The 23,625-nt window shown below is 40.5% G+C and overlaps 2 protein-coding genes across 2 annotated transcripts in view; both read right to left on the bottom strand.

Moving 5' to 3' along the window:
- Positions 1-6,961: 6,961 nt before the first annotated feature.
- On the bottom strand, positions 6,962-16,279 carry tmpob (thymopoietin b). The gene is made up of 6 exons (XM_063197619.1): positions 15,616-16,279; positions 13,792-13,909; positions 13,063-13,224; positions 10,728-10,864; positions 10,210-10,319; positions 6,962-9,149 (listed from the first exon to the last, which is right to left on the bottom strand). Exons 1-6 carry the CDS (start codon positions 15,847-15,849, stop codon positions 8,765-8,767), a joined length of 1,146 nt encoding a protein of 381 aa, XP_063053689.1. The 5' UTR covers positions 15,850-16,279; the 3' UTR covers positions 6,962-8,764.
- A 3,857-nt stretch (positions 16,280-20,136) lies between these two features.
- LOC134447909 (cytosolic carboxypeptidase 2-like) overlaps positions 20,137-23,625 on the bottom strand; it is a 46,900-nt gene continuing 43,411 nt past the window's right edge. Inside the window, exon 19 of the mRNA XM_063197628.1 lies at positions 20,137-20,320. The gene's annotated coding sequence lies outside the window, so the exon portion shown is untranslated. The remainder of the gene's footprint in view (positions 20,321-23,625) is intronic.

The raw sequence follows: 23,625 nt of genomic DNA, 5'->3' as shown, positions 1-23,625 counted from the left end.
ATGCATTGTCTTGGTTCCGCCTTTTTGCAATGTCTATGTGTCTATCTGCCTGTCTCTCAGACCTGGCCACATGGATGAAGCAACACCACCATCATCTGCCATTATATCAAGCAAGACATGAGGTCAACCACTGTTACCCCAGAAAATGCTACATAAACCTGGGTGTTATTATTTATGACTGCCCATCATTTCTGAAAACACCGCTTACTGATGCTCTTTTGCACTGTTCAATATACAGAAAATCAGACTGTACCTGACCCAATATGCCACTCAGGTTCTGTACCTTGAGTGCAATTCTCTCCTGGAAGGAACTGTTTCATTTTATCAGAGGCTGCACTAAAACGTAATGTTGCTTCGCAATACTGTAACACCAACAGTCTGGCCTTGGCCTCTGACAAGGTAATCCCAATGGTCTGACAAGTTACCAGCTGATACAAGAGTTTGGTCATCCCCCTCAACTTTTAAGAAGCTGAAAACACACATATCATACACATATCTTCTAGGAGTATTTATCTTCATGCTCAACTCTTATAACCCTATATACAGTATAAGCCTGCACTCTGTATTTTCCACACACACTGAATGTAGCCATTGGATAAAAGAGTCAGGGAAATGTAATGAACTTAAATTCCCTATACTGACCAGATCTAGACAGGGTGAGATGGCATTTAGTCATTATGCAAAATGCTGGAACCAGCTTCCTGTCCAAATTAGAACTGCCCCGATAGTATCTTATTTTAAAAAGAAATGTGAAAAGGTTTATTCTCATCTGAGTACACAGTACACAATGCATTCTTTCTTCTCTTTTCTCTTTCTCTAATCGTTAGGACATTGAATGGCAATTTTGTATCATGATGTACTTTGATTGATTGATCGATTTTATTGATTTAGGTTTATCAATGCCATTATGATACCTGTATACATCAGTGGTATGTTGGTGCAGTGTATCTGGTACGCTATATTATTGTAAGGAAGTTTTAAGAACAAATATCCTTATACCAAATAGTTCCCTCACTGTGTTGTATTGGTTAATAATATTATACTTAAATATATACTAGGCTTCAGAGCACCACTACGGTTGATGAACCAGCCTTTGAACTTTTATATCTATGGAATGGACTGGTTCTTTTTCTTTCTTTTTTGGACACATTATGTATTGAACGGTGTACCATCATCAATGTTGAGAATATATATACATATTAGGTAATGTTAGATTCAGCACAATCTCATCTTTTCCAGCTTTACAATTGCCTACAGATGCAAGAAATATATAAATATATATATAGGCCTAGCTGGCTCTTTCATGGGAGAAGAACTGGAGAGCTTCACTTCGTGGAAGATAAAAGATCTCTGAACAAATTGAATAACATCCACTCTATTTCCCCTTCCTCTATCATATCTACCTGAAAGGAGTGATGCAATATTCTGATGAGCTAGTTGCAAGGCACTGGAAGTAGGTGGAGTCACTGCATTTTCCAGCTTAACAATACCTACAGATGTGCAAGAAATTATATATATATACTGTATATATATATATATATATATACACTAGTGATAAATATATTTTCACCCTAATCTGATTCTTCATTCAAGCATAATCTATAGCACCACACACAAATAATAAGTTTATTTGAAGTAATATAGCCTACTGTAATACAATTGTGAGCATTCCTGTCACCACTTAAGTGCATTGAAATAGGTCCTGTAACTCCCTTTTGATTTTTTTTAATTCTGGGCACCTCATACATTGAACGATATGCCATCTTTAATATTCAAAAAAATATATACATATATATACACTGTAAAAAGAGACACAATGGAAATGCATAAAAAAATTGAGGCGATTTATTACGCGTAAAAATATTAAACAAAATTTTCCCCTCGTTATTATTAAGCAAATAATCTAAATATTCTTTGCAAAATAACGTTAAATAATTGTGCACTTTTCCCTTGAATGTCCTTGAATAAATCAGGCAAAATTCTGAAAAAATCAAGGAAATTTCCTCATTTCAATTGGAAGTATTCCCTCAATTATATCACGTGTAATATTGTCGCCTCAATTTTATTGGACATTTTTGCATGAATAAATTCTGACAAATTTCAAATAAATCAAGGAACTTTCCTCATTTCAATTGGAAGGATTCCCTCCATTATATCACGTGTAATATTGTCGCCTCAATTTTATTGGACATTTTTGCATGAATAAAATATGTAAAATTACAAATAAATCAAGAAACTTTCCTCATTTCAACTGGAAGGATTCCCTCCATTATATCATGTGTAATATTGTCGCCACAATTATATTGGACATTTTTGCATGAATTAATCCTGCTAAATAATCAGATTTCTCCGTAATGGAGGAGCAATATTTTCCACATAGCAATTGAGGCCAAAGCTCTAATCAACGTTGCATTCATATCTATTACAAGTATAATGTGGTTAACAATCAATAAAACAACATCACCAAGTGGTTTCGATGAGTACATCCATTTTATTATTCTTAAACAACCCATAAAAACAATGATGTGCACATGGTATCGTAATTATCAGTTTATTATCAGTTTATTATCAACTGTCAAAGCATTGTCATGGCCAAAAAACAAAAAAAGATCCTACTTCAGCCGTCAGTTGCATCCCTTAGTGACATTTTGTAGGCCAGCCAAGTCCTCGACTCCCTCTAGTATGCGTCTTTTCCTCACACTGTGGAGCAAAGACAAAGGCAAAGGCAAAGGCAAAGACATTTTCAGTTAAAAAAAGAAAAAATGAATGGAAATCCAGACACACCACTCTCCACTACTAACTCCATTTTACATTACATTACATTACATTACATTGCACTTAGCTGACACTTTCATTTATTCAAAGCAACTTACAACTATTATTTTTCAGGGTATTGGTTACAGTCCCTGGAGCAATGTGGGGTTAGGTGCCTTGCTCAAGGGCACTTCAGCCATGGATGTAGATGTAGGGAGAGGTCAGGGGGGATTCGAACCGGCAACCCCTAGATTGAAAGACCAACTCTCTAACCACTAGGCCATGTGATTGACTGATTAGAAATTTGCCTCAATGAACAGTTGTAACAGGTGTTCCTAATATAGTGGCCGGTGAGTGTATATTTCTGACATTGGCTCAGCAACTCACCCTATTGGACCATCCTCCATTCCTGGGTCCATCGCTCTGGGTACTCGCTGCTGGCTGTGTCAAAATATTTATGACATATCACTAAAAACAAATACTGTCTCAAACCGTGCATAGCCTAAACCAGTGGTTTTCAAAGTGGGGGTCAGGGACCCCTGCGGTGCCGCAAGAGGGTGCTAGGGTGACCGCAGCAGCTTGGCAGGAAAAGCTAATTAAAATAATGTAATAAATTAAATAACTGAGTACATCAACTTAAATTAAAAATAAGGAAAAAATATATATTTCCTACAGCAAAGAACTGCATTGTCATGATTCTGTGCATCTCTGAACATTACTACCTTTATTATTATATTATATATCCCGAAGGGGCCATTGACTCACAGACCTAAACAATGGTTATAAAAGGGGCGCACAGAAAAAATAGTGTGGCGAAACATGTAAGGGGGGGCTTGGCCAGACTCTATTGGTATATTGGGGGCCATGCTGAGGTTTTGGAACCCCTGGCCTAAACAACTGACACAGTGCCAGCATGTATACTTGCACTGTCAGGGGGCACTTCAAGGACATCTGGTCAATACATTTGTATGACTGGTGTCAATAGATAGTGAGTGGGCTGAATTTTCATCTGTGCAATGTAAACAAACATTTAGTTATTTCCCATACACTTAAAACAATTATCTATATGTGTGATATTGTCTCAGCAGCTCACCCTATTGGGTCATCCTCCACTCCTGGGTCCATCCCCATGGGTGCCCACTGCTGGGGGCTGTGTCAACGTGCGTGGGTGGCTACCCAACACTGTTTAAAAACATGATGAGATTTAGATTAGATTAAATATCACTAAAAGCAAATACTGTGTCAAACCTGGCATAGCCTAAACACACAAAACAGTGACAGCATGTTCTTACACTGGGTCTGCATCAGGGGGCACTTCCAGGACATCTGGTCAATAAATCTGTAAAAGCCTGAGAGGGGAAAAAAGTTAAGTCACAATTTAGCTTTCATGACTGTCAATTACTACAGGAGTGCAAATAAATACATCAACAGATTCAAAACACCATGAATTATTTTTAAGTCAGTAGCCTTCTGCAAGAAAGCCCAGGACAGACTATTATATTCTTAAGAACATTTCACTATCTTAATTCAATTCAGTGGGGTATTTGGATGTATGTGAATATGGTCTAAGAAAAAGAATATATACTTTTATACTTTCCATCAAGTAACTTAACAAATTCTGCAGACTGGTTAGCTAAGGTAAGAAGTTAGGAGGGGCACACTGGTGGTAATTCACACCTATGGAGCCCGTTAAAAGAGCTATCAAAGGTGCTAACTTTCAGGCCACTGGCATCAAAATCACTCACTGCATATTTCAAACGAAGTCACAGGAACCCTTTATAAGGCTCTAAATTCATCTCAACTCACTCTAAAGACTAGCAAAATTACACTTACCAAAACGGAACACATTATCAAACATTAGGCCATTAAAATCGGCCAAAAACAAATCTTCTACAATGCACATTCTATACATTAATGGTTGAAAGGCAACATAGCGTGTATGTTAAGGCTGAAAAGTGCATGCAAGGGCATCCAAACATGCAAAAACGTAGCTAAAATATTTCCCCTGGTGACTAGCTGGCTAGCTAATTAGCTCAGTGCACGTACGTTCTACATGGCTGGAATCTCACGTGCCTTCAAACACTGCCCAGCCAGAAACCTATGATAAAGCACTAGTTAGCAAAAGTTTGGTTGCTTCAAAGTTCGTTCTGAAAACTCATGAAACTACACAGCCAGAAACCTATGACATAGCACTAGTTAGCAAAAGCTTGGTAACTTCAAAATTCATTCTGAAAACTATGAAAACTCATCTGGTGTAAAATTGCACACCCAATCCATTCAGCCAGAGCTGCCAAGCTAAACACAGGTTCCTCGTATCTAAAATCTCATAAATAGTTCATCCACAACATCAAATCTTCAAAATATGCATGTGAAGCAGCTACTGAACTAGGATGATGAAACTTCTGAAGTTATTTAAAACTTACCTGAAGTCTCTAGGAGGTTCTCTTCGGTTTAAATGCAGGGAACATATGACACCAGCATGAAAGAAAGACGTTAGAGCTCAACAAAGCCCCTCCCCTCCACCACCACCAACCAAACTTCAGCTCCCCCTAATTTGTAGTGAGGAATTGGGTAGAATACCTAATTTTTTCAAGGCAGATTTTGTGTCTTATTTATTATTGTAAATATCCATAATTTTTTGGGGGAAATACATTTGTGCAATTTATTAGGCTATATATGCATATAAAAATCATGCATTCTTGTTTTTTTTATGGAAATTTCCCAGCCGGGTAGCTCCTCTTTTTTCAGTGTACGAGATATGGCTGGATTCAGAACAATCTCACCTTTCCATCAAGATATCATATGTGTGCATATGACATTCGCTGACAAAGCAATTACCAATGTAAATGATGACATTCTGTATAAATATCACTTTTTTCATTTTCCGCCTATTTTAGGTGTGTGATTAAATGCCTATATCCCCTTCATACATCAAGATGGTCAAATACAACCACTTCTTTCTGGTGCAGGTAGCCCCTGGGCACAAGCATACCAATTCTCAAAGCTCTCAGAGCTTCTGGTAATTTTCTGCATGATTTTTTGTATATCTACTCCCATACGGAGAAGTCACATTTTGGGTGCTTTTTTTGTTTGGAGGTGCATATGGAAATGTGTAAAATTTTTAGGCTTAGCATTAAAATCACTTTGGCCAAGAATCATTTTCATGTATGGGACACCTTAGAGATGAGGAAAAACATTATTGGGTTTTGTTCTACCTCCGGTTGGGGTGTCTCCAAATTTTGAGGCCATTGTCACTAGCCTAACTGTCCTGAGAGGCAGCTGCAAACCCAGCGGCTCATCTGATTATCTTCTGCTATTGCTTGCCTGAAGCAGAGGGCTTAATGTGGCCACAGCGGCCTATGCTACAATGTAATGAATTTATCATACGGAAGACACTCAAGGCAATTCATAATGAAACGTGATCGCTCCTGGGCAGCATTTACCCAAGTGATGATGCATGACATCCACGAAGAGCTGGAACACACAACACACATCTGTCTCAGTTGCAGAGGCAACAACACACTGAAGTCTAGCATTACATACTGTCCTTCCACCAACACATGTACGTCTCCCATCCCAACGCAGTCTGAGGCAACACACTCAGACATGCATCACAATCCGTTTTAAAAATAAATAAATAAAAAATAAACAACTGTAGCTGCCACATTAACTGTTGCATCATTGTACCCAACCAGAATGAGATCACAGACAGTCATAGACACTTTTTATTTGTTTTTGTGATGAAGTGCAATACCACTGACAACATATAGCTGCTTTTCAGGGCAAGTTGACACTGAGATAAAAGAAAAACACAGCTTATACTTCTAAACTGGCAAGATCATTCAGAACTATACAGTACACAAGACTGCACAATACTATGTCAAGAAAGTTTGGCATGCCAAATTAAAGATGTTCTGTTAAACAGATTCAGTGTTGCTGAAAACTCAAGTTAGTAATGACACACAACAGACTATTAGTTAAGGCAATTACCTGAGAAAAACATGGTATGTAATCTAGTATTTAGGGTAGTGATTTACAGTGAATATGGAAGACCTGACGTGACAAAATGTCACTTTCATTGACATACTAGTCCTTTTCCTGGTCCAAAACCACCATTGAATGATTTTACCAGTGAGTCTTGTTATCAATAAACAATGAGAGGCTATTGATTTCACACTAATCAATGAAGATGGAACTTAAAAAAGTGTGAAGGAAGACTAGTAATGTTTAGTTTTTATTAGGCAAGACATGTACATGTGCACACACACAAAAAAACATGAAACAAAAGCCTCAGATGACAATGGTCAAGTTCAAAATTAACCACCTCGTTAAACTATGCCACTGCAGACACAGCTAATGCAATGTTGCATCGGTTACAAATAATGGTTATTTTTAAAAAGTCAGTAGTTTTGCTCAAGCCCATTACAAAAATAGAAAACTGATGATTCACAGCTACTGAAACAGTAAAAACGTGCCATTTGTATTTAGCAAGATTCTTCACAATAAAAGTCCTTTTGATGAGGATTCAGGAGGGTGAATCCACAACCAGATGTTCAGTAGAAAACCAAGATGGAAAAAAAATGTTTTGGCCAGAATTGCTGACTGGTCTACACTTATTTACAGTAGTATATTTTGGTTCACACAAATACAAATGCCACATCACAAACAGTTAATACACTCACAAAAAACAATCAGTGCAGTCAGTTATCTATCTGGCCATCCCTGTGCTTTCAACATCTGCTCTTCAGCTGGTACTGTCAGAACCCAAAAGTGAGTTCACTAAATCATGTTTTTTTATTTTTTTAGAAAATCACCTCCACATATTGTCTAGTATCTAGTTGACTAACACTATCATGGTGGACTGCTAGTAGTATCTGGCACTTGATGTAACCCCAAGTTAATACTGAGGGGCGGGTTCAAATGCCCTTCTCTTGTACAAACTGAGCTCTACTGCTACTTGACACGAAAGAAAACAGTTTTATTTCCACCCCAAATCATTTTCAAAAACCATTTGACCCAACATGGCAGTGTGTTACGCCCTGAATAATTGCTCAGGTTACACTCTGCTTAAATGTTGCAATCAAGAGACGCAGTCCTTTAGTGACTTTGGATAATCATAATGACAACATTCTCAGCAGTTCATTTCAAAAACTGCAGATGTCAGAAACAGCAGTGCATCACTGAAAATCAATGATTAACTGAATAACAGTGGGTAAAGCAGAATGTTACAATTGCACTGGGTGACAGTGAAAGGCATTGAACTTCACACATTTTTATTTAATCCTCAAAGAGGAAATGAAAAGTTATACTCTGCCTTTTTTCTTCTTTAGAAAAAATCTTTATTGCCTAAATGTCATTTCCCCCCCCGAAAACAATAACATTTATGGGGTAAATCTAATGTAGAACGTAAAAATCGCAGTATTAATAAGAGGATAGCTGCCAATTGAATTTATTAAAAACAATAATAATACTAATAGAAAATCATGATACAAAAATATTAAATTAAGAAAACCTTGCCGTGTTGGGTCAAATGTATCAATTGTCACTCAAAATACCACCTTGAAAGCATTATACTTGAAACCAAAAACACAAGTATGAATGTTGAAGCCCTTACTTAAAAATCCTTGCACGACAGATAACCTCTGAAGGACTCATGTTCTCAAAAAAAAAAGAAGAAAAAAAAAACTGAAGCGCTGAAGACAAGACAAAACACAACCATGCATGATTACCTGGCTTTAAAAAGACAAAAGGAAACAAAGTCCCCAACTCATTCAATAGGTAATGAAATCCGGCACACACGATTCTTAAAAATAAACTACCTTCTCTTCAACTTCACTGAGATTGCTATGACCATCCGCATGAGCTAGTGACAACAGACTGCTGGAGAGACGAGCCATAATTGTTATTCAGATAATCATGATGAGGCGTAGGTCAGGGTGGCGCTACATGGGCAGTGGGTGGGGTGGGGTGGGGTGGTTGGGATGGGCTACAGGGGGTCAGTGTCTCTTGCTCAGGCGCTGTGCTGTCCTGCCACCGGCACAGCTGCTGCTGCTGCGTCATCATCACCACCCCCACCGGCGAGGAGCGCTGGGATGCCCGTGCTCTCCAGCAGCTCTTGGACGTAGCTGATGTGCTCGCTGTCCACGTGCTGGTAGGTGTAGAAGACAGCGGCCACCACGGTGAGGAGCACCAGCAGCCGCAGGAGCAGGGAGAGGCAGCGGCCCAGCCGCGAGGAGCCCTGGGCGGGGGAGGCCGCTAGCGTGGGCCTGCTAGCGTGCAGCACGGAGGAGCACTCGGTGTAGGTACGCTGCTGCACCACGCTGTCCTCGCTCCAGAGGTTCAGGGGCTTCACCGGCCGCCCTGCTGCACCATAGATCGGTCGCCGACAGGTGGCGCTGCGATGGGTGACAAAAAAACAAGAAAAAAGTTAAGTACAGTGGTGGGTAAAGGGTTAAAAAAATAAATAAAATAAAAATAGGGCACACCCTATGAGATCTCATCGTAAATTGTTGTAGTTTCAGAAGACGATCTCAAAGTGGAGAAATTTGTCTTTCTACAGATATGTAGACTGTATTCCAGACCAAAATTCAGAAAAATGTCCATGACCTTTGTCTTAGTAACAACAAGTAATTTGAAAGGTGTGAAGCTATTTGAAATGTTAAGTGTATTGCTGTGAAAGCAACAATTGTCCTCTGTTCCAAGCAAACACAATCTGTTGCCCACTACTACTTGGTCAGGTTGATCTAAGGCCCATTGTCAATTGACCTCAGGAACGTTTAATTTACAGTGCGCTTGTTTGCTTATTTGTTCTGTTCTAGTAACATGTCATATGTGAATATAAAACTATCCTGGAGCAATGACAAGAACATGGTTCAGGGTTTGTATTTTTTTTAAAAACAGGAGTGAAAGCAACCCAGGAGAGTATGCCAAGAGCCTGGCTGAGTAGTAATGCAGGTTAAGGACCTGGAGCTAGTGGTAAATCATCTAATAGAAGAGCCTGTAGTCCTTATTCTCTGAACTAAACGATACTGTGGGCCAGGCGTCACCAACGTGGTGCCCGCGGGCGCCAGAGGTGCCCACCAAGGATGTTACGACCACAAGATTTTAGTCACAGTTAATGTTTTTCTTCATTTAAATATGAGATTTTTCCATTATAACCTATAAAGAATATAAAGTCATAGTGTGATTTGAGAACAATGTCGAGACATTGGTAGAGGATTCTGAACAACAAGTAGCCCGGGGGTAGCCATCAGTAGCCCGGGGATAGCCCTTGGTAGCCCTCTGACCCAGAAAGGTTGGGGACACCTGGGCCATCTATTAGCATATTCACCACCTAATGTAGGTTAACTTAGCCAGGTTTATCACTTAGTCATGTTATTGGAATACTCACAGGACTGGTGTTATTTATCAAAACAAAACCAGGAGGGAAAGCAGCCCAAGACGGTTGTTATTTACCTGATTCCTGTTGGGGTAGCAACCTGTTCAGGAAACATCTCCTTCAGAAGATTATCCTCCTCAGCCACCACTGCCGACGCCTCTACAGCTGCGGCCTTCTCCTCCACCACCTGACACATAGATAAGCACAAACATGTTAAAAACAAAAACAAATGAACCCTGAGGAAGGACAGTCGACCGAAAGCTAAAGCTTGGCCACTAAATGAAGAAAAGGATTTAAGTGTGCAGAGCAGACATTTTTCTTTCACAGTTTTCGTTCATCTTGGGTACCTTTTAATTGTGGGTGCGGTGTAATCCGTTTAAATGCAAGTAGTAAACCAGATAATGTTAACCCTGATGTAGTGACAAATCACCTAATAGAAGAGCCCAGAGTCCTCATATTCTCAACTACATGTTGTATGCAAGCTATCCATTAGCTGGTTTCCCACTTCTTTTTGGTTAAATTAACCTGCTTAATCAATTAACCACTTTTTTGGAACACACCCCTGATAATAAAAGGTATTGTTGTGGTAATTTGCCTTATTTTGTCGTCTGCTGCTGGTTCTGACTGTGACGGGGGTCTTTCCTCTGCTTCTGGCTGGTTTGCTGGCTACAGGGGCTGGTTCAGGCTCAGGCTCCAGAACAAGTTGAGGTACTGATTCAGGTGCTGCCTCCTCTGTAAGGAAAACAAACGACACCACAGCTGGGAGTTAATTATCAATTTAAAAATAATTTTAAAAAATCTTTCATCTTCAAATCATCATCTGGAGTATCAGACGTGTTGGGTCTAACCCATTTTCAATGTGCCCAAATGTTTCCAAAGTCTCAACACATTGAAAATGGGCAAGACCCGGAATGTCTGGTATTCCAGCTTATGTCCACAGCCTTTTTATTACAAACCCCAACTCCGATGAAGTTGGGACGTTTGGTAAACAGTGAATAAAATCAAAATGCTATCATTTTCAAAACATTCAATCTATTCATTAGATGGAGAATAGTGAAAAGACAACATATTAAGTGTTAAAACCGAGAAAAAATATTGTTTTGGGGGACATATGTACTCATTTCTAATTTGATAAATCCAACACGTCTCAAAAGAGTTGGGACGGGGATCAGTGAAATTTAGTAAACATCCAAATAAGATAAAACAACAAAGAAGAACATTTCAAAATGAATTGTACTGACGGACAATATGGGTGTCCAGGTATAAGATCATCACAGAGAGGCTGAGTCACTCAGAATTAAAGATGCAAAGGGAATAATTACCATAGTTATTACATACATTTTTGAATTCCCTTTGATTTACCACGATTGAGTGTATATAAGACATATTTTTGTTAATAAAATCATTGTATAGGTTCATGACATCATGAAATATATATTGGCTGTAGTCTCACTCTAATTCCTGGAGTGCTAGAGCTATTGAAAATTTACCATATTAAGAATGCTTAATGCATGAAAATGATACAGGGGTGTAACATTCTCCTAAGCACCTGAGTTCACTTGAAATAGACCCAGAAGACATGGGAAACTGTCCTTTGCTTACAGAAGTCAGCAGAAGTTGTAGAAGTCCATTCTTTTTGACAATAATAGAGCATTGCACATCCTGTGCTACAGTAAAAATGGACCATCCAACTTGTGTTAGTGCTAGCTTCAAAAGTCAGCCTCCATGATGGCATGCGGGTGCAGTAGTGCATTGGTTAAGATGTTCTCACTCATCAGTAGAGTTAAATACAGTGCTGAATGGTATAAATGGGGTTTAAACAGCATGAAAAGCCACTCATGCATTATATTTTGAAGGGAGATCTTCGAGTACTGCCACATAGTAAGGTCAAATTGCATAATCTACTATGTTTTAACAGTTTGGCTCCATCATAGGGACCAGCAGGTGATAAAATGGTGGGTTTTTGGTCAAGACCTGTCACACTGTAAGCACTACAGAAAGGAAAACATTGCAAAACATGACAAGGAATACACCCACCATTTAAGCTGGTGAAATCATGTCCAAGATAGGAATTAACACTGTTTTTTATATCAAATCATCTCATCGGTTAATGTATTTAACTGTTAAGTGTTGTCTTTTGTTTTGTTTTTAGTCTTCCTCGACATTTGCTGCCATTTATTGTCCCCGTCCCAACTCTTTTGAGACGTGTTGGATTTATCAAATTAGAAATGAGTACATATGTCCCCCAAAACAATATTTTTTCTCGGTTTTAACACTTAATATGTTGTCTTTTCACTATTCTCCATCTAATGAATAGATTGAATGTTTTGAAAATGATAGCATTTTGATTTTATTCACTGTTTACCAAACGTCCCAACTTCATCGGAGTTGGGGTTTGTAGTTTTTCGGCTTGATGAGCGTGTGTGGATCTCATCCTTTTATTTATAGTAGTTTTTTGAGTAGATGCACCAAGCGATATGTAGTTCAAAGTCTAGACGCAGGCGCATGAGGAGATAAAAACTATGGATAGAACGTACAGATGTGCAGAGCAAATCTTTTGGAAAGCTTTAAAAGGGGCACAATGTAGGATTACGTAGTTTGCGCAGTGTCCGTGGCATGCCCGTCTCAAAATCTACACCGTCATATAAAAATGCTGTTTAAATAAGCTTGCTGTGAGAATGTTTTCCATCACAGAATGCCAGCAGTTGATAAAAATCTGCATACAGTATGCAAAGCGATTCTTCGTATGAGAAGCGGGCCGCTCTGTCAAAACGTACATTTGGGGTTCTCAGCGGACAGACCTTGAAAGTGGCCGCGAGTCATCGTTCACTAACTAATGACTCAAATAAGCATGGGCTACTCGGGACAGTGATTAATTAAACTGTTAATCCTACATAGAGACACAAGGGAATAGACATGTACCCACTGACCTTCCTCCTTATCACTGTAGTGGTCCTCTTGCACAGAGTTTGTGTTGCCATTCTGACCGCTGTCTGCTTTCAGGGTGGTAGGCTCAGGAGCAGCTGGCGCCACAACGGCAGAGCCGTCGAGTGCCTTCTCCAGCTTTCTCTCATACAACCGACGGGTTGAAGCTGAAGCAAAAAAACACACTCAACGCTTTAGAACAAGACAACAAATCAGTCTAGATTAGAACATCAACCACCATATTTAAAAACACGAATTCGTCAGCTACAGAGATTAACATGTATTATTACTATCAACATCATTGTTTTGAGAAAAGTTTCAGCGTAATCTGGTTCATGTTTTAACTGGTTTAGAATTATGCTGTAAGGAATTTCTCATGATATGGCTGTATATGTGACTCATGTCTGTATCTGTATATGTGCAAGCACGCACAAAAAGCAGTAATGTGTCTCTTGTCCAAACATCTTGAAAAAACTCCCGCACACTGACCATTTTGCTGTTTTTGCTTTAATGAACGACGTTTCGGTACAAGACCTTCATCAGGCAAAACGTCTGTACCGAAATGTTGTTCATTAAAGCAAAAACAGCTAAATGGTCAGTGTGCGTGAGTTTTTTCAAGTTGTCTCCTGAGTGACTCATGGGCCATCTCCGTTGCACCTGCCAGCTGAGGTGTGCGGAAAAAAAATCCACGTTTTGTCCAAACATGCCACCTGATAAATGACCTTGAAGCTCACCTACGATGGGTCCTGCATCAATGCCCTGCGTCAGCAACTGGTCTTTCAGAGCTTCATCAGAGAGGCCAGAGATGTCAACCTCATCTGATTGGGGTTTGTCCGTCTTCTTTGCAGCTTTCTGAGATAATAATAATAACAATAATAATAATAAAATAATACATATATTGGTATTAAAACAAAACCAACAAATAAATACATGCTTGTTTAAATAAAAAGCCTTAATAAATGTGCAAGTGTCCAGTCTACATTCTCATCCAGCCCCCATACCCGTTGCATATTCTGTACAGTGAGTAACAAAAGACTCTATACACCGTGTGTGTGTGTGTGTGTGTGTGTGTGTGTGTGTGTGTGTGTGTGTGTGTGTGTGTGTGTGTGGAGAGACACAGTTGACGTGTGTAACCCCTTGGACTACTGATACTCCTGGACACTTTGATGGTAACTTTGTCTTGGCCACCCAGCACAGGTGACACTATGTACACTTTATTTTTGGTGTGTGTGTGTGTGTGTGTGTGTGTGTGTGTGTGTGTGTGTGTGTGTGTGTGTGTGTGAGTGAGAGAGAGTGTGTGTGTAGTGACACAGGGGGCGACACCCCCCCCCCCCCCAATCCTTTTTTCCAAGGAATACTATGGACATTGTACTAGGCAGAGAGACTATGGACACTCCTGGACACTTTATGAACACTTTGTCTTGGCTTCTATGTGCCACTTGGCTAAGGCACATGTTAACACTGTGGACTTTTACACTTTATATTTGGTGTGTGTGTTGTGTGTGTGTGTGTGTGTGTGTGTGTGTGTGTTAGAGAGAGATGCCTTGGCAAAATGTATGCAACAGTAAGCTATATATGATTATTTTATGTGTAAATATGTGTATTATGTCTTGTGGGTAATGTCTTTATTTATGTGTGTATGCTACTTGGCACCTTAATTTCCCTCTGGGATCAATAAACGATACTCTACTCTACTCTACTCTACCCTTCCACTGCACCCTTGACACAGCATGGTGGAGGTCACAGGTCTCTTTGCCTGTGTTCATCAGTAACCATCATGATCTACAAACATATGCCAATGTCATAAGTGTTTCCTTTTCTTTCTAGGACACATATCCCATTTCATATCCACTGATTAAATATTGCTGTATAAAGTAGCTTTACTGTGGGGGAATTGAGATTTGGAAGACATTATAGATGTATGCTCCACCCAACCTTCAACATCTACGTTCATTCATTCATTCATTCATTCATTCATTCATTCATTCATTCATTCATTCATTCATTCATGTCAGCTCTTGCTCCTGCTGCGTTGCTCTGGGACTGGAATGCTTTAAAAACCACTGCTGAAGAGCAAAACAATACCGTTCGCTTTTGGACCTGTGGGTGAACGGGAAACGTCGTAATGTTGTCATACCCGTGGTTTCCGCTATTTCAAATAACGCTAGAATAAGCGGTGCTGAACTGTTTGTTTTACTTCCACATACTTTAATGTGCAATTATGTCATTATTTTCTCGAATGCACCACTTTCAACCAACACACCATGTTAAAAGTTAGCCAAACACGAAAGCAATTGGGTAGTCGGTCGAACGAAGTGAAACATCAGATCCTTGAGTAGACCTACCTATTATGAATGAAAAACATTTTATATCGGATAAGTAATTAACCAGCAGTGATAAATTAGAAACCGCTCTTAACACACGTAATACCAAGAGTAACTTATTGCACCGAAAAACGTTTTTGTTAGACTGCAAGATTTAGGAACCCTCTTTGTTGCATTAGCAAAAATGAGCCCGTTAGGCTAATGTCAATTAGCTAGCATGCTAGTTCAACTTACCCTTCCGGAGGACCGTGTCCGATTGGCGACAACAGGAGTTGGTAGTTCATCATCACTCGAAAATGTGTCTTGAGGAGGAGTTTTCTTGTTCAAGACAGTGAGGTTCTTCAAATATAATTGAACGTAAACGTCCTTCCTCTGTTCTCCGCTCGGTAGAGGGACATCATTAGCCAGCAACTCACCTTTGAGTTTCTCTTTAGTAAGCACTGACGGGTCTTCAAGGAATTCCGCCATAACTGTTAGTAGATAGATGGAGCTAACTTCCTTTGCCACAATATTTTCTACCCGTTTAATTTTCAAACTGCAGCGTACAACCTATCTCGCTCTACCTTGTCTGTGTAGACTCCACTTTTGCAATTCTCCAGGCAACTAACCAACCTGGAAGATTAGATTTGATTATCTACCATTGTAATCGCTAGCTAGTTAGCTAGCGAGGTGACAACAAAACGTGCGGAGACGATTAGCAAAAAGCAAAGGGGTGTGCTAAAAATATCGACCGTAGCGAACTTTTTCCTGCACAAACTCACTTAAAATCTGCACATGCGTCCGGACTGAGGCTATATGATACTACTAGTAGTTGTAAGCACTTCAGTTATTTGTCTTCATAAGAAGCTAGCATTATAAACTACATCGCAATCCGATCCGATCATCGCGCGCCTCAAATGTTTACTTTTCAACAAAGCTGGCTGTGATTGGATATCAGAATGAAGACGGTGTATTACTATTGGCTTTGTTTAGCAATGTCAATTGTGTGACAGCCATAAAAAGCAGCCTTTGGTTGGCAGCTCGAGTGGTTATTTTAAACGGAGCTCAACAAAAGACCAATATTGGTTTACAAACTAATTTTAGCTCTGAACATTGTGAATGTAAATCGAATTCTGCAAACTACAACGTTTCTTGTATGAAAGAAGGAAACCTTATCGCATTATGGCCCAAAGTCAGTGCCATCTGCCGAGATGAAATGCCCATCATTCTGAACCACTCAAGGAACTGGAAGTCAAAGGTTTCAATATCATCAGACGGATCATCATCAGTTGGGACATACAGTAGAATAACAACAACAGCAAAAAAACAAAACAAAAAAAACCCCAACAAAATCAGTAATTCAGAATCTATAAATAATGATAAAAAAGAGGTTATACATTTGCAATTAGGATTGTACATTTTGTGCATTAGACAGTTTCACACCATTTTTTGCGGTTTACAGGTGTTGTGAGACCAGTAGCCTACAGCATTATTATTATTATTATTATTATTATTATTATTATTATTATTATTATTATTATGTATAAGTATTTCTATTATGTACAAGCTACAAACTTTCTTCCTCTTATATATTTTAAACTTGTTGAACAGAGATTCTACACCACCAGAGGGCTATAGTGAACCAATGAACAAACTGAGTATTTACAGATGGAAGGAACAGAACATTAATATTGTCAATGTGACTAGCAACAAGAACACAGGCTGCAAGTAGGCCTGGGGGCATATTCAGTCAATCATAGATTCAATCATAGATTGAATGTGTCCACTTCTTGAAGTAGAAAACAGAGGAATCGTTTCTGAAAGTTTCTCTTGCCCATTGAAAACACTTGAAATTAGCCATGTTTAAGCTTTTTATAGCTTTCAGATAAACCCATGTTTTCTGAAGCATTGATTGGCTTATTCAAGAACGCAACTACATTCTGCAAAAGTACTAGGCCTACAATCACACACAAAAAAACCTGTCTTGCATGGAGATTCTCTCAGTTTCTCTCTCAGACACGTGTCTCTGGGTTTGAAATCCAGTCACATGTGTCATGCATTTCATGTCACATTGAGGAACTCGCAATGTCACAATAACACAATTGTTAGATACTGATAAATGTCTATGTACCAACCATGACAGGAATACGTTTATAGTTTGTACACCCTTTTGAATTTCTTACATTTTCATTTGTCATAAAAATTTGGTCTGATATTCAACAGAATGTTGAATTCTAACCAGAATGCATCAAAATGGCAAAGTGTGCATGCGCGCTGCTCAGCAAAAGCAGTATGGCGCCATCACGATTGAGCTTAATCGCTCAGGTGTAGCTGCCCTGCCCAGTGGAAAACAAACACCAGTTAAGAATTATGTCTTGATGGAGAGGCATTATCTGATGTCTGCACCATGCCTCACTCAAAATAGCGCTCAGTTTAGCAGTTTTGCTTCTGTCCAAAGTGGTGACAACCCTGCAAAATTACATTTTAAAAAGTCATGGAGGAATTGATAAATGTCTTGAGCAAGAGGCATTGTAATTTTTACTGCGTTAAACATGGGTATAATTTTGGGTTGAAGGGGCATGGCTTGTCTCAGACACAGCGAGGGGGGAAAGGAAAAAAAAGGTTAAAGGGGTATGCCACTATTTCGGGGCTTAATACAGGAGCCCTGAGGAAGGTCAGTAGACCGAAAGCTTGGCCTATTAAAAAGAACACAAAGGGGATTTAAGTGTGCAGACATTTTTCTTTCAATTTTACACAGTTTTTGTTTATGTTTGGCACCTTTTAATCGAGAGTGCGGTGTGATCCGGCTAAACACGGGGCTTAATACAGTTAAAATCATTGGCCAGGGTTTATACAGGTGGTAACGTGTCTTAGTTTTCATGTAAGCCGTTGTCTTGCTTTAAGACAAGTTAAAAGAGGGAATATGTCGCTAAGCTAGTGAAAGTCAATGTATCCGTGTAGCATGCTACACGGATACATTGACTTTCACTAGCTTAGCGACATATTCCCTCTTTTAACTTGTCTTAAAGCAAGACAACGCTTAACATGAAAAATAAGACACTTCACCACCTTTTTAAACCCCAGCCAACGATTCTAACTGTATTAAGCCCCAAAATAGTGGCATACCCCTTTAAGAAACACTACACTATGCCATTTTCTGTCTTAGTGTGTCCTGGGATTGCTGGCAACCAGTAGCCTATACACCGGCCAAGGCCACCCACACACCACCACAGTCAATGTGGCTTTAATAATGCTTCGTAAATTTGACCATTGTGATCTGCCTTTTTTTAAACTATAACATTGTGTCACTCTTCGACAAAACCGCCAACAAGAAATTCACACCTGACTCCACTACTCCACAAATACCTGGCCAGTTGATTGGGATCAGGCCCCGGGGGATGAAAGAAGGTGCTCCACATTTCACAAGAACAGCAGAGATTTGTGTGTGCTGGCAAGAGAACACTCTTCCCAACAGCGCCCGCTCACAAAGTATACTTTCCTCTGTTGACAATCCAGTCTGCACTTACAGGAGGACACACACCTCGATGTCAACATCTCCCCCTGCAGGTAAGAGGAGACTCCCTCTTTGGCAGAGCGCTGATTCTCCTCTGGCAGTTGCCATCCTTCAAAAGGGTTACAGTGTCAACCAGCGACTCCATGTGTTTGTATAATTATTACTTGAGCTTTGGTTGTTTGCTTTGGCATTTAAGGACAGAAAGCTCACTTCATGGCAATGCTGGCCTGGGCTCCATTCAAGCGCTATGTGAACTTTGTCAGTCCGACTCCTACCTACTTTGGGAAAGTTGAGGGGGAAAAATGGCCCACCTACAGCAAACGAGTCCCCCTCCCTTCGGCAGCCCCCTTTACCTGATACATGGATGGAGGCAGCTCTTGAGGGCCACACTGAGTCCCACTGACCTGTTAACACAGGGGACTGAGAGCTCCTGTTGCAGCTACATACAGTTCTTTCTGCCCAAGAGTATTGCTGTAAGTAGTGTCAGTCCACACACTTTATTTAAAAGCCAAAGTAAAATCTCTAAAAGCAGAGATGCTCATACATAGACTGCAGAATAAATATCAGCAAGAAATAAAGCAGGTTTTCCTCACAATGGCTCAGGTAATGCCACAGACCATCATTCATTCCAAAGAGTTTAGTGCAGCTTTAACCTAACAAGATGCTGTATTTAGAGTGTACATTTACTTTGAAATCACAGGTGTGGGCAATGGTTGCTAATGTGTATGTGTATATTTTGTGCATGCTACAAAGTATTGAAGAGGTCAAATGTACCAACATCAGGACCTCTTCAACTCATCTTTGGTACTGTTTGGAAAAAAATACAGTATACTGCTTTACCTATCCTGAAACATTGATTTTTTTTCAGTGTAACATTTGAAACTATGTATCTTTTCATGTGCTGCTGCACCTAATATGGTGGAACTCCCAGTGCTGCCTGGAATCAAGGTGTGTGGCCGAGGCCAGAGATTGTCAAGAGTCAGCCGTCTTTTCTGCGTTAATAAGGATTTCCTTCCTACCAGACAAAGTAAACCAGCTCTATGTGCGGAGGGGAAGAGGGGAACATATCCTACCTGTCCTGTCCCTCCAACAGACAGGGCCCTATGAACAGGATGTGGTGACCGACCTATGAAATGCCTTTGGCCAGACTAAAAATTCAGGGTAAACTGGAGTAACTGTGCGAGTGTTAAGTGGACATCATATTATTAACTAAAAAGTAAAAAATGTTTTAAATAAACAGTACGAACATTTTGGTCCTTATGTTGCTTTTATTAACTTTTCTTTTTGAAAGATTTCTTCTCGTTTCCTTTTGATTTCTGACAAGGGACTGGTTGGTCAGGTCTGTGGGGATTCTATTTGGCCCAGAGCGCAGTGAAGAATCTTGTACATGTAGGTCTTGACCAACTCTGGAAGGCACGAGGTACTGTATACAGCGTATGAAGTGGTCTGAAAGGTTTTAAAAAAAAAAGAAATCTTATCCATATGACGGGAGTCTGATATGGCCTGACTCTAAATAGCAGAGCTCTGAGGTGTTTCAGTATCTGGAATGGTCACCGAAGGCTTTATCAACCACTATGTGTATTTTCTCACCCAATCTCACAATCAAGGAATGTGTCCTAGCACTCCATTAAAATATTAACAGGTTAAAGTGTACTTCCCTTTTTATCCCTAGGGTCAGATACACCTACCCGTTTATGGCTTACACAGATATGTTGAGGCAGGCAGGGGAAACAGGTTTAGACTTCCAAGTAGGTGCTGCGTCTCCTCTGACAGACGATGTGAAGTTAATTGTAGCTCCTGTAATAATCTTACAAATGTAGCGAAATTGCAAATTGCTCGTTTCCGAAACATATCCCCAAGTCTGTCATAGCTAAAGACTAGGCCTGCCAATGAACTAAGGCAAACAGTTAAATGTTTTTATAGTATTTCTTTCTGAAATGGATGTTATGTTTGACAAATATATTATTAAGGATTTTATCTCACAATATCTGTCTACAAAAAATGTATTAAACGCACTAGGAAACTGATCACCTGCTTTTCGGTTTTCCTTCTTTGAGGTTATGTGTCGCTAAGTGTGAAGTTACCCCATGGTGCTCACCTATTCGTGATGAGATGGAGCTACCATTATTGTATCGAGCCCTTCTGCCCGCATCCCGTTTGACAGTGTGAGCAACGTTAATGTCTTTTGGTGTCTTAATGTAAATTTCAAATGCCTTTCTCCTGCCTTGACTTTTGGAAACAACATCTCATCGCCGTTTAAACGAGGAACATGTGTAGGTCTACAACGATGACTGAACTTTTTTGGTGTTGAAATTTTCCATAGGTGGAGGTACTAGGTGTGTGAATTGATGAATGGTGTTAAGTTTGGTCAAACCACCCAGAATAAGATCTTGCTGTGAGTTTATTAAAAATGATGTTCCCAGCAACACCAGTATGTTTTGTTCTACCACTAAATGTTGGCCACTTCTCGTCTAAATATCCTACAGATTTGTGTAGGTACTTTTGGACCTTAGGTTGGTGGTTGGGGAGAAGGCCAGGAACAACAGAGGCCTTGCCAAGAGCCTGCTTCTAGCATAAGCTGAGAATGCTTGTGTAAGTTACAGTAAATCCTTCGGTGCGCAAGGCTAAGAAGCTTAGAGAAGCCACAGGACTGCACCCAAACACCAATTCCTCTCTGTCGATAACATCTTAGATGGCTTTGGTGTGAGTGGCTGGCCTTTTTATTGCAAGGGTAATACACAGCAATGAATTTCACTAAACTGGCCAGATAAACACACATGTTCTATTTTTACTGCATGACTTGAATCGGGTTCATAATTGCTATGGCATACAGATACTTTGGTTACAAAAGAAAAGCAGACAGTGTGTACAGTAACTTGGATCATTTTAAAAGCTGAGTGTCTTTTGGCAGCCTGGCCTAATTTCATGTTCAAAACACCATGTCAGTTTATTAACCTATCTAATAAAATTACACCGTAATACTTCCCCTGTGAAATGCTTCACTTGTGTATGCACTTTACTAAGAAATTGATCTCATCATCCGTGGAAAGTCTGGCAATTCACAGAAAAAGTATCAACATTCCTGCATGCACACACACTGAAAAAAAGAGTATACTTTATCATGACATGACCACACTGAAGACCCGTTTATGCTCGCGCCAAACTTTTGGGTGCCCGTGACATTTCATGTCAGCCATGTCAAAGGAGCAAGTGGTAAGGCACAGAGTCCAGGTCTCAGACCCAAACATAAACATAGTGTACACACTCAAGAAGCTCAACCGCTCTGGAAACATTACCAATATAAGCAAACATTTTTGCAAACATGTTTTGAATTTATCTAATCGTCTGGAGTGAAAAAAAATCTTCCAGTAAGCTGGATATTTATTTGCATAATCTAGAACGCACTGGTAGCTCCTCATGTTTATTGAGTATTTCAACACGTCTGGCCAACATGCCTATCACTTCTATTGTTTTTGCGAGAGGGTTTTCGGGGAGTCTGGGTGTACGTACGAGTGGGACACAGTTGACATGAGAGGCTGTCGATATGGGGGGCAGAGATGCTGATACCCAGAGCTGCCCGCGGCGCGGCAGGAGCTCTTAGCTGCTTAACGGGATCGTATATCAAGGGTAGCCTACCCCTGGCCCTGGACCCCTGCGCTCTGCTAGGTCTGTGATGGGGGTGGGAGCAGAGGTGCATCTTGCCACCAGGCAAGGCAGGCAGCCGCTTGGGGCCCCCAAACTCCTAGATAGTGATTTACAGCCCACATTTTACCACAGTAGTGGCGATTTTGGTTCAAATGCTCATTTTTTTTTGCGTTTTCGCTTGGGGCCCCACCTGACCCTAGAATCGCCTCTGGGTGGGAGAAGGAGAGCGGATGGCAGGCAGGCAGGCAGGCAGGCAGGCAGGCACACCGGAGCCGTGTGTGCTGTGCTGTGCTGTGCACAGTGAAGTCTTTTGCGCGCTGCCATGCCGCCTGGGCGACCACAGAATTGCCTTGTTTGCTTAGGAGCCGGTGCATAAGAGAAGGACAGACCACCGGCAGCTCGCCACCCGTCGAGCGCTGGGCAGGACCTGGGGCTCATCTTTGTTGAAAATGGCCCCAGCCCGCCACTGCACTGGCAGCACACTGCATCTAGGGGCCCTGCTACCTCTATTTTTAGTAACAAATTAAAAACTCGCTTCATTCTTAAAACTTTGTTTTAGTTTCTTTTGGGAAAAAAAGAAAAGGTTCAGTGGGCGGGCTGGGGGGTGGGTGTTGCATGGCACTGCAATGCATATGACATTGTTACGGCTGGGCCTCTCTCCGGTAGCCTAATACTTTTTTTTTTTAGACAGGAAACAATACATAACATTGCAGGCAGGGCGGCTGACAGCTTTGAACGAGGGTCAAGAACAAAGTCATCTAAAAGGGCCCCCCTCTCAATATGTACAGTGTAATGGCGACCAAATACTGGGCCGGCGTCCCTGAGCCAGGGAAAATGTTTGTCAGCTTTGTCAGCTTCCCTGATTGTAACCAGCCTAGCCAAGTAAACTAACCACTGCAGTCACTGTAATACTGTTACTTATAGTAAACTGTATGCCTCTTTTCCACGACCGTTTTTCTGGTAGGCCTACAGCTCGACACAGTGCAACTCGGCCACCCCATTGCGATTGAGCTGTGTCTTGCCTATTCGAAAAGCAAAAAGTGGCGGCCGAGTCACGCTGTGTCGAGCAGTAGGCCTACCAGAAGACCGGCAGTGGAAAAGAGGCA

This window comes from Engraulis encrasicolus, chromosome 4, assembly GCF_034702125.1.
Source record: "Engraulis encrasicolus isolate BLACKSEA-1 chromosome 4, IST_EnEncr_1.0, whole genome shotgun sequence".
In the NCBI taxonomy this organism is placed as follows: Eukaryota; Metazoa; Chordata; class Actinopteri; order Clupeiformes; family Engraulidae; genus Engraulis; species Engraulis encrasicolus.
This window is presented reverse-complemented; position numbering and strand designations above follow the sequence as displayed.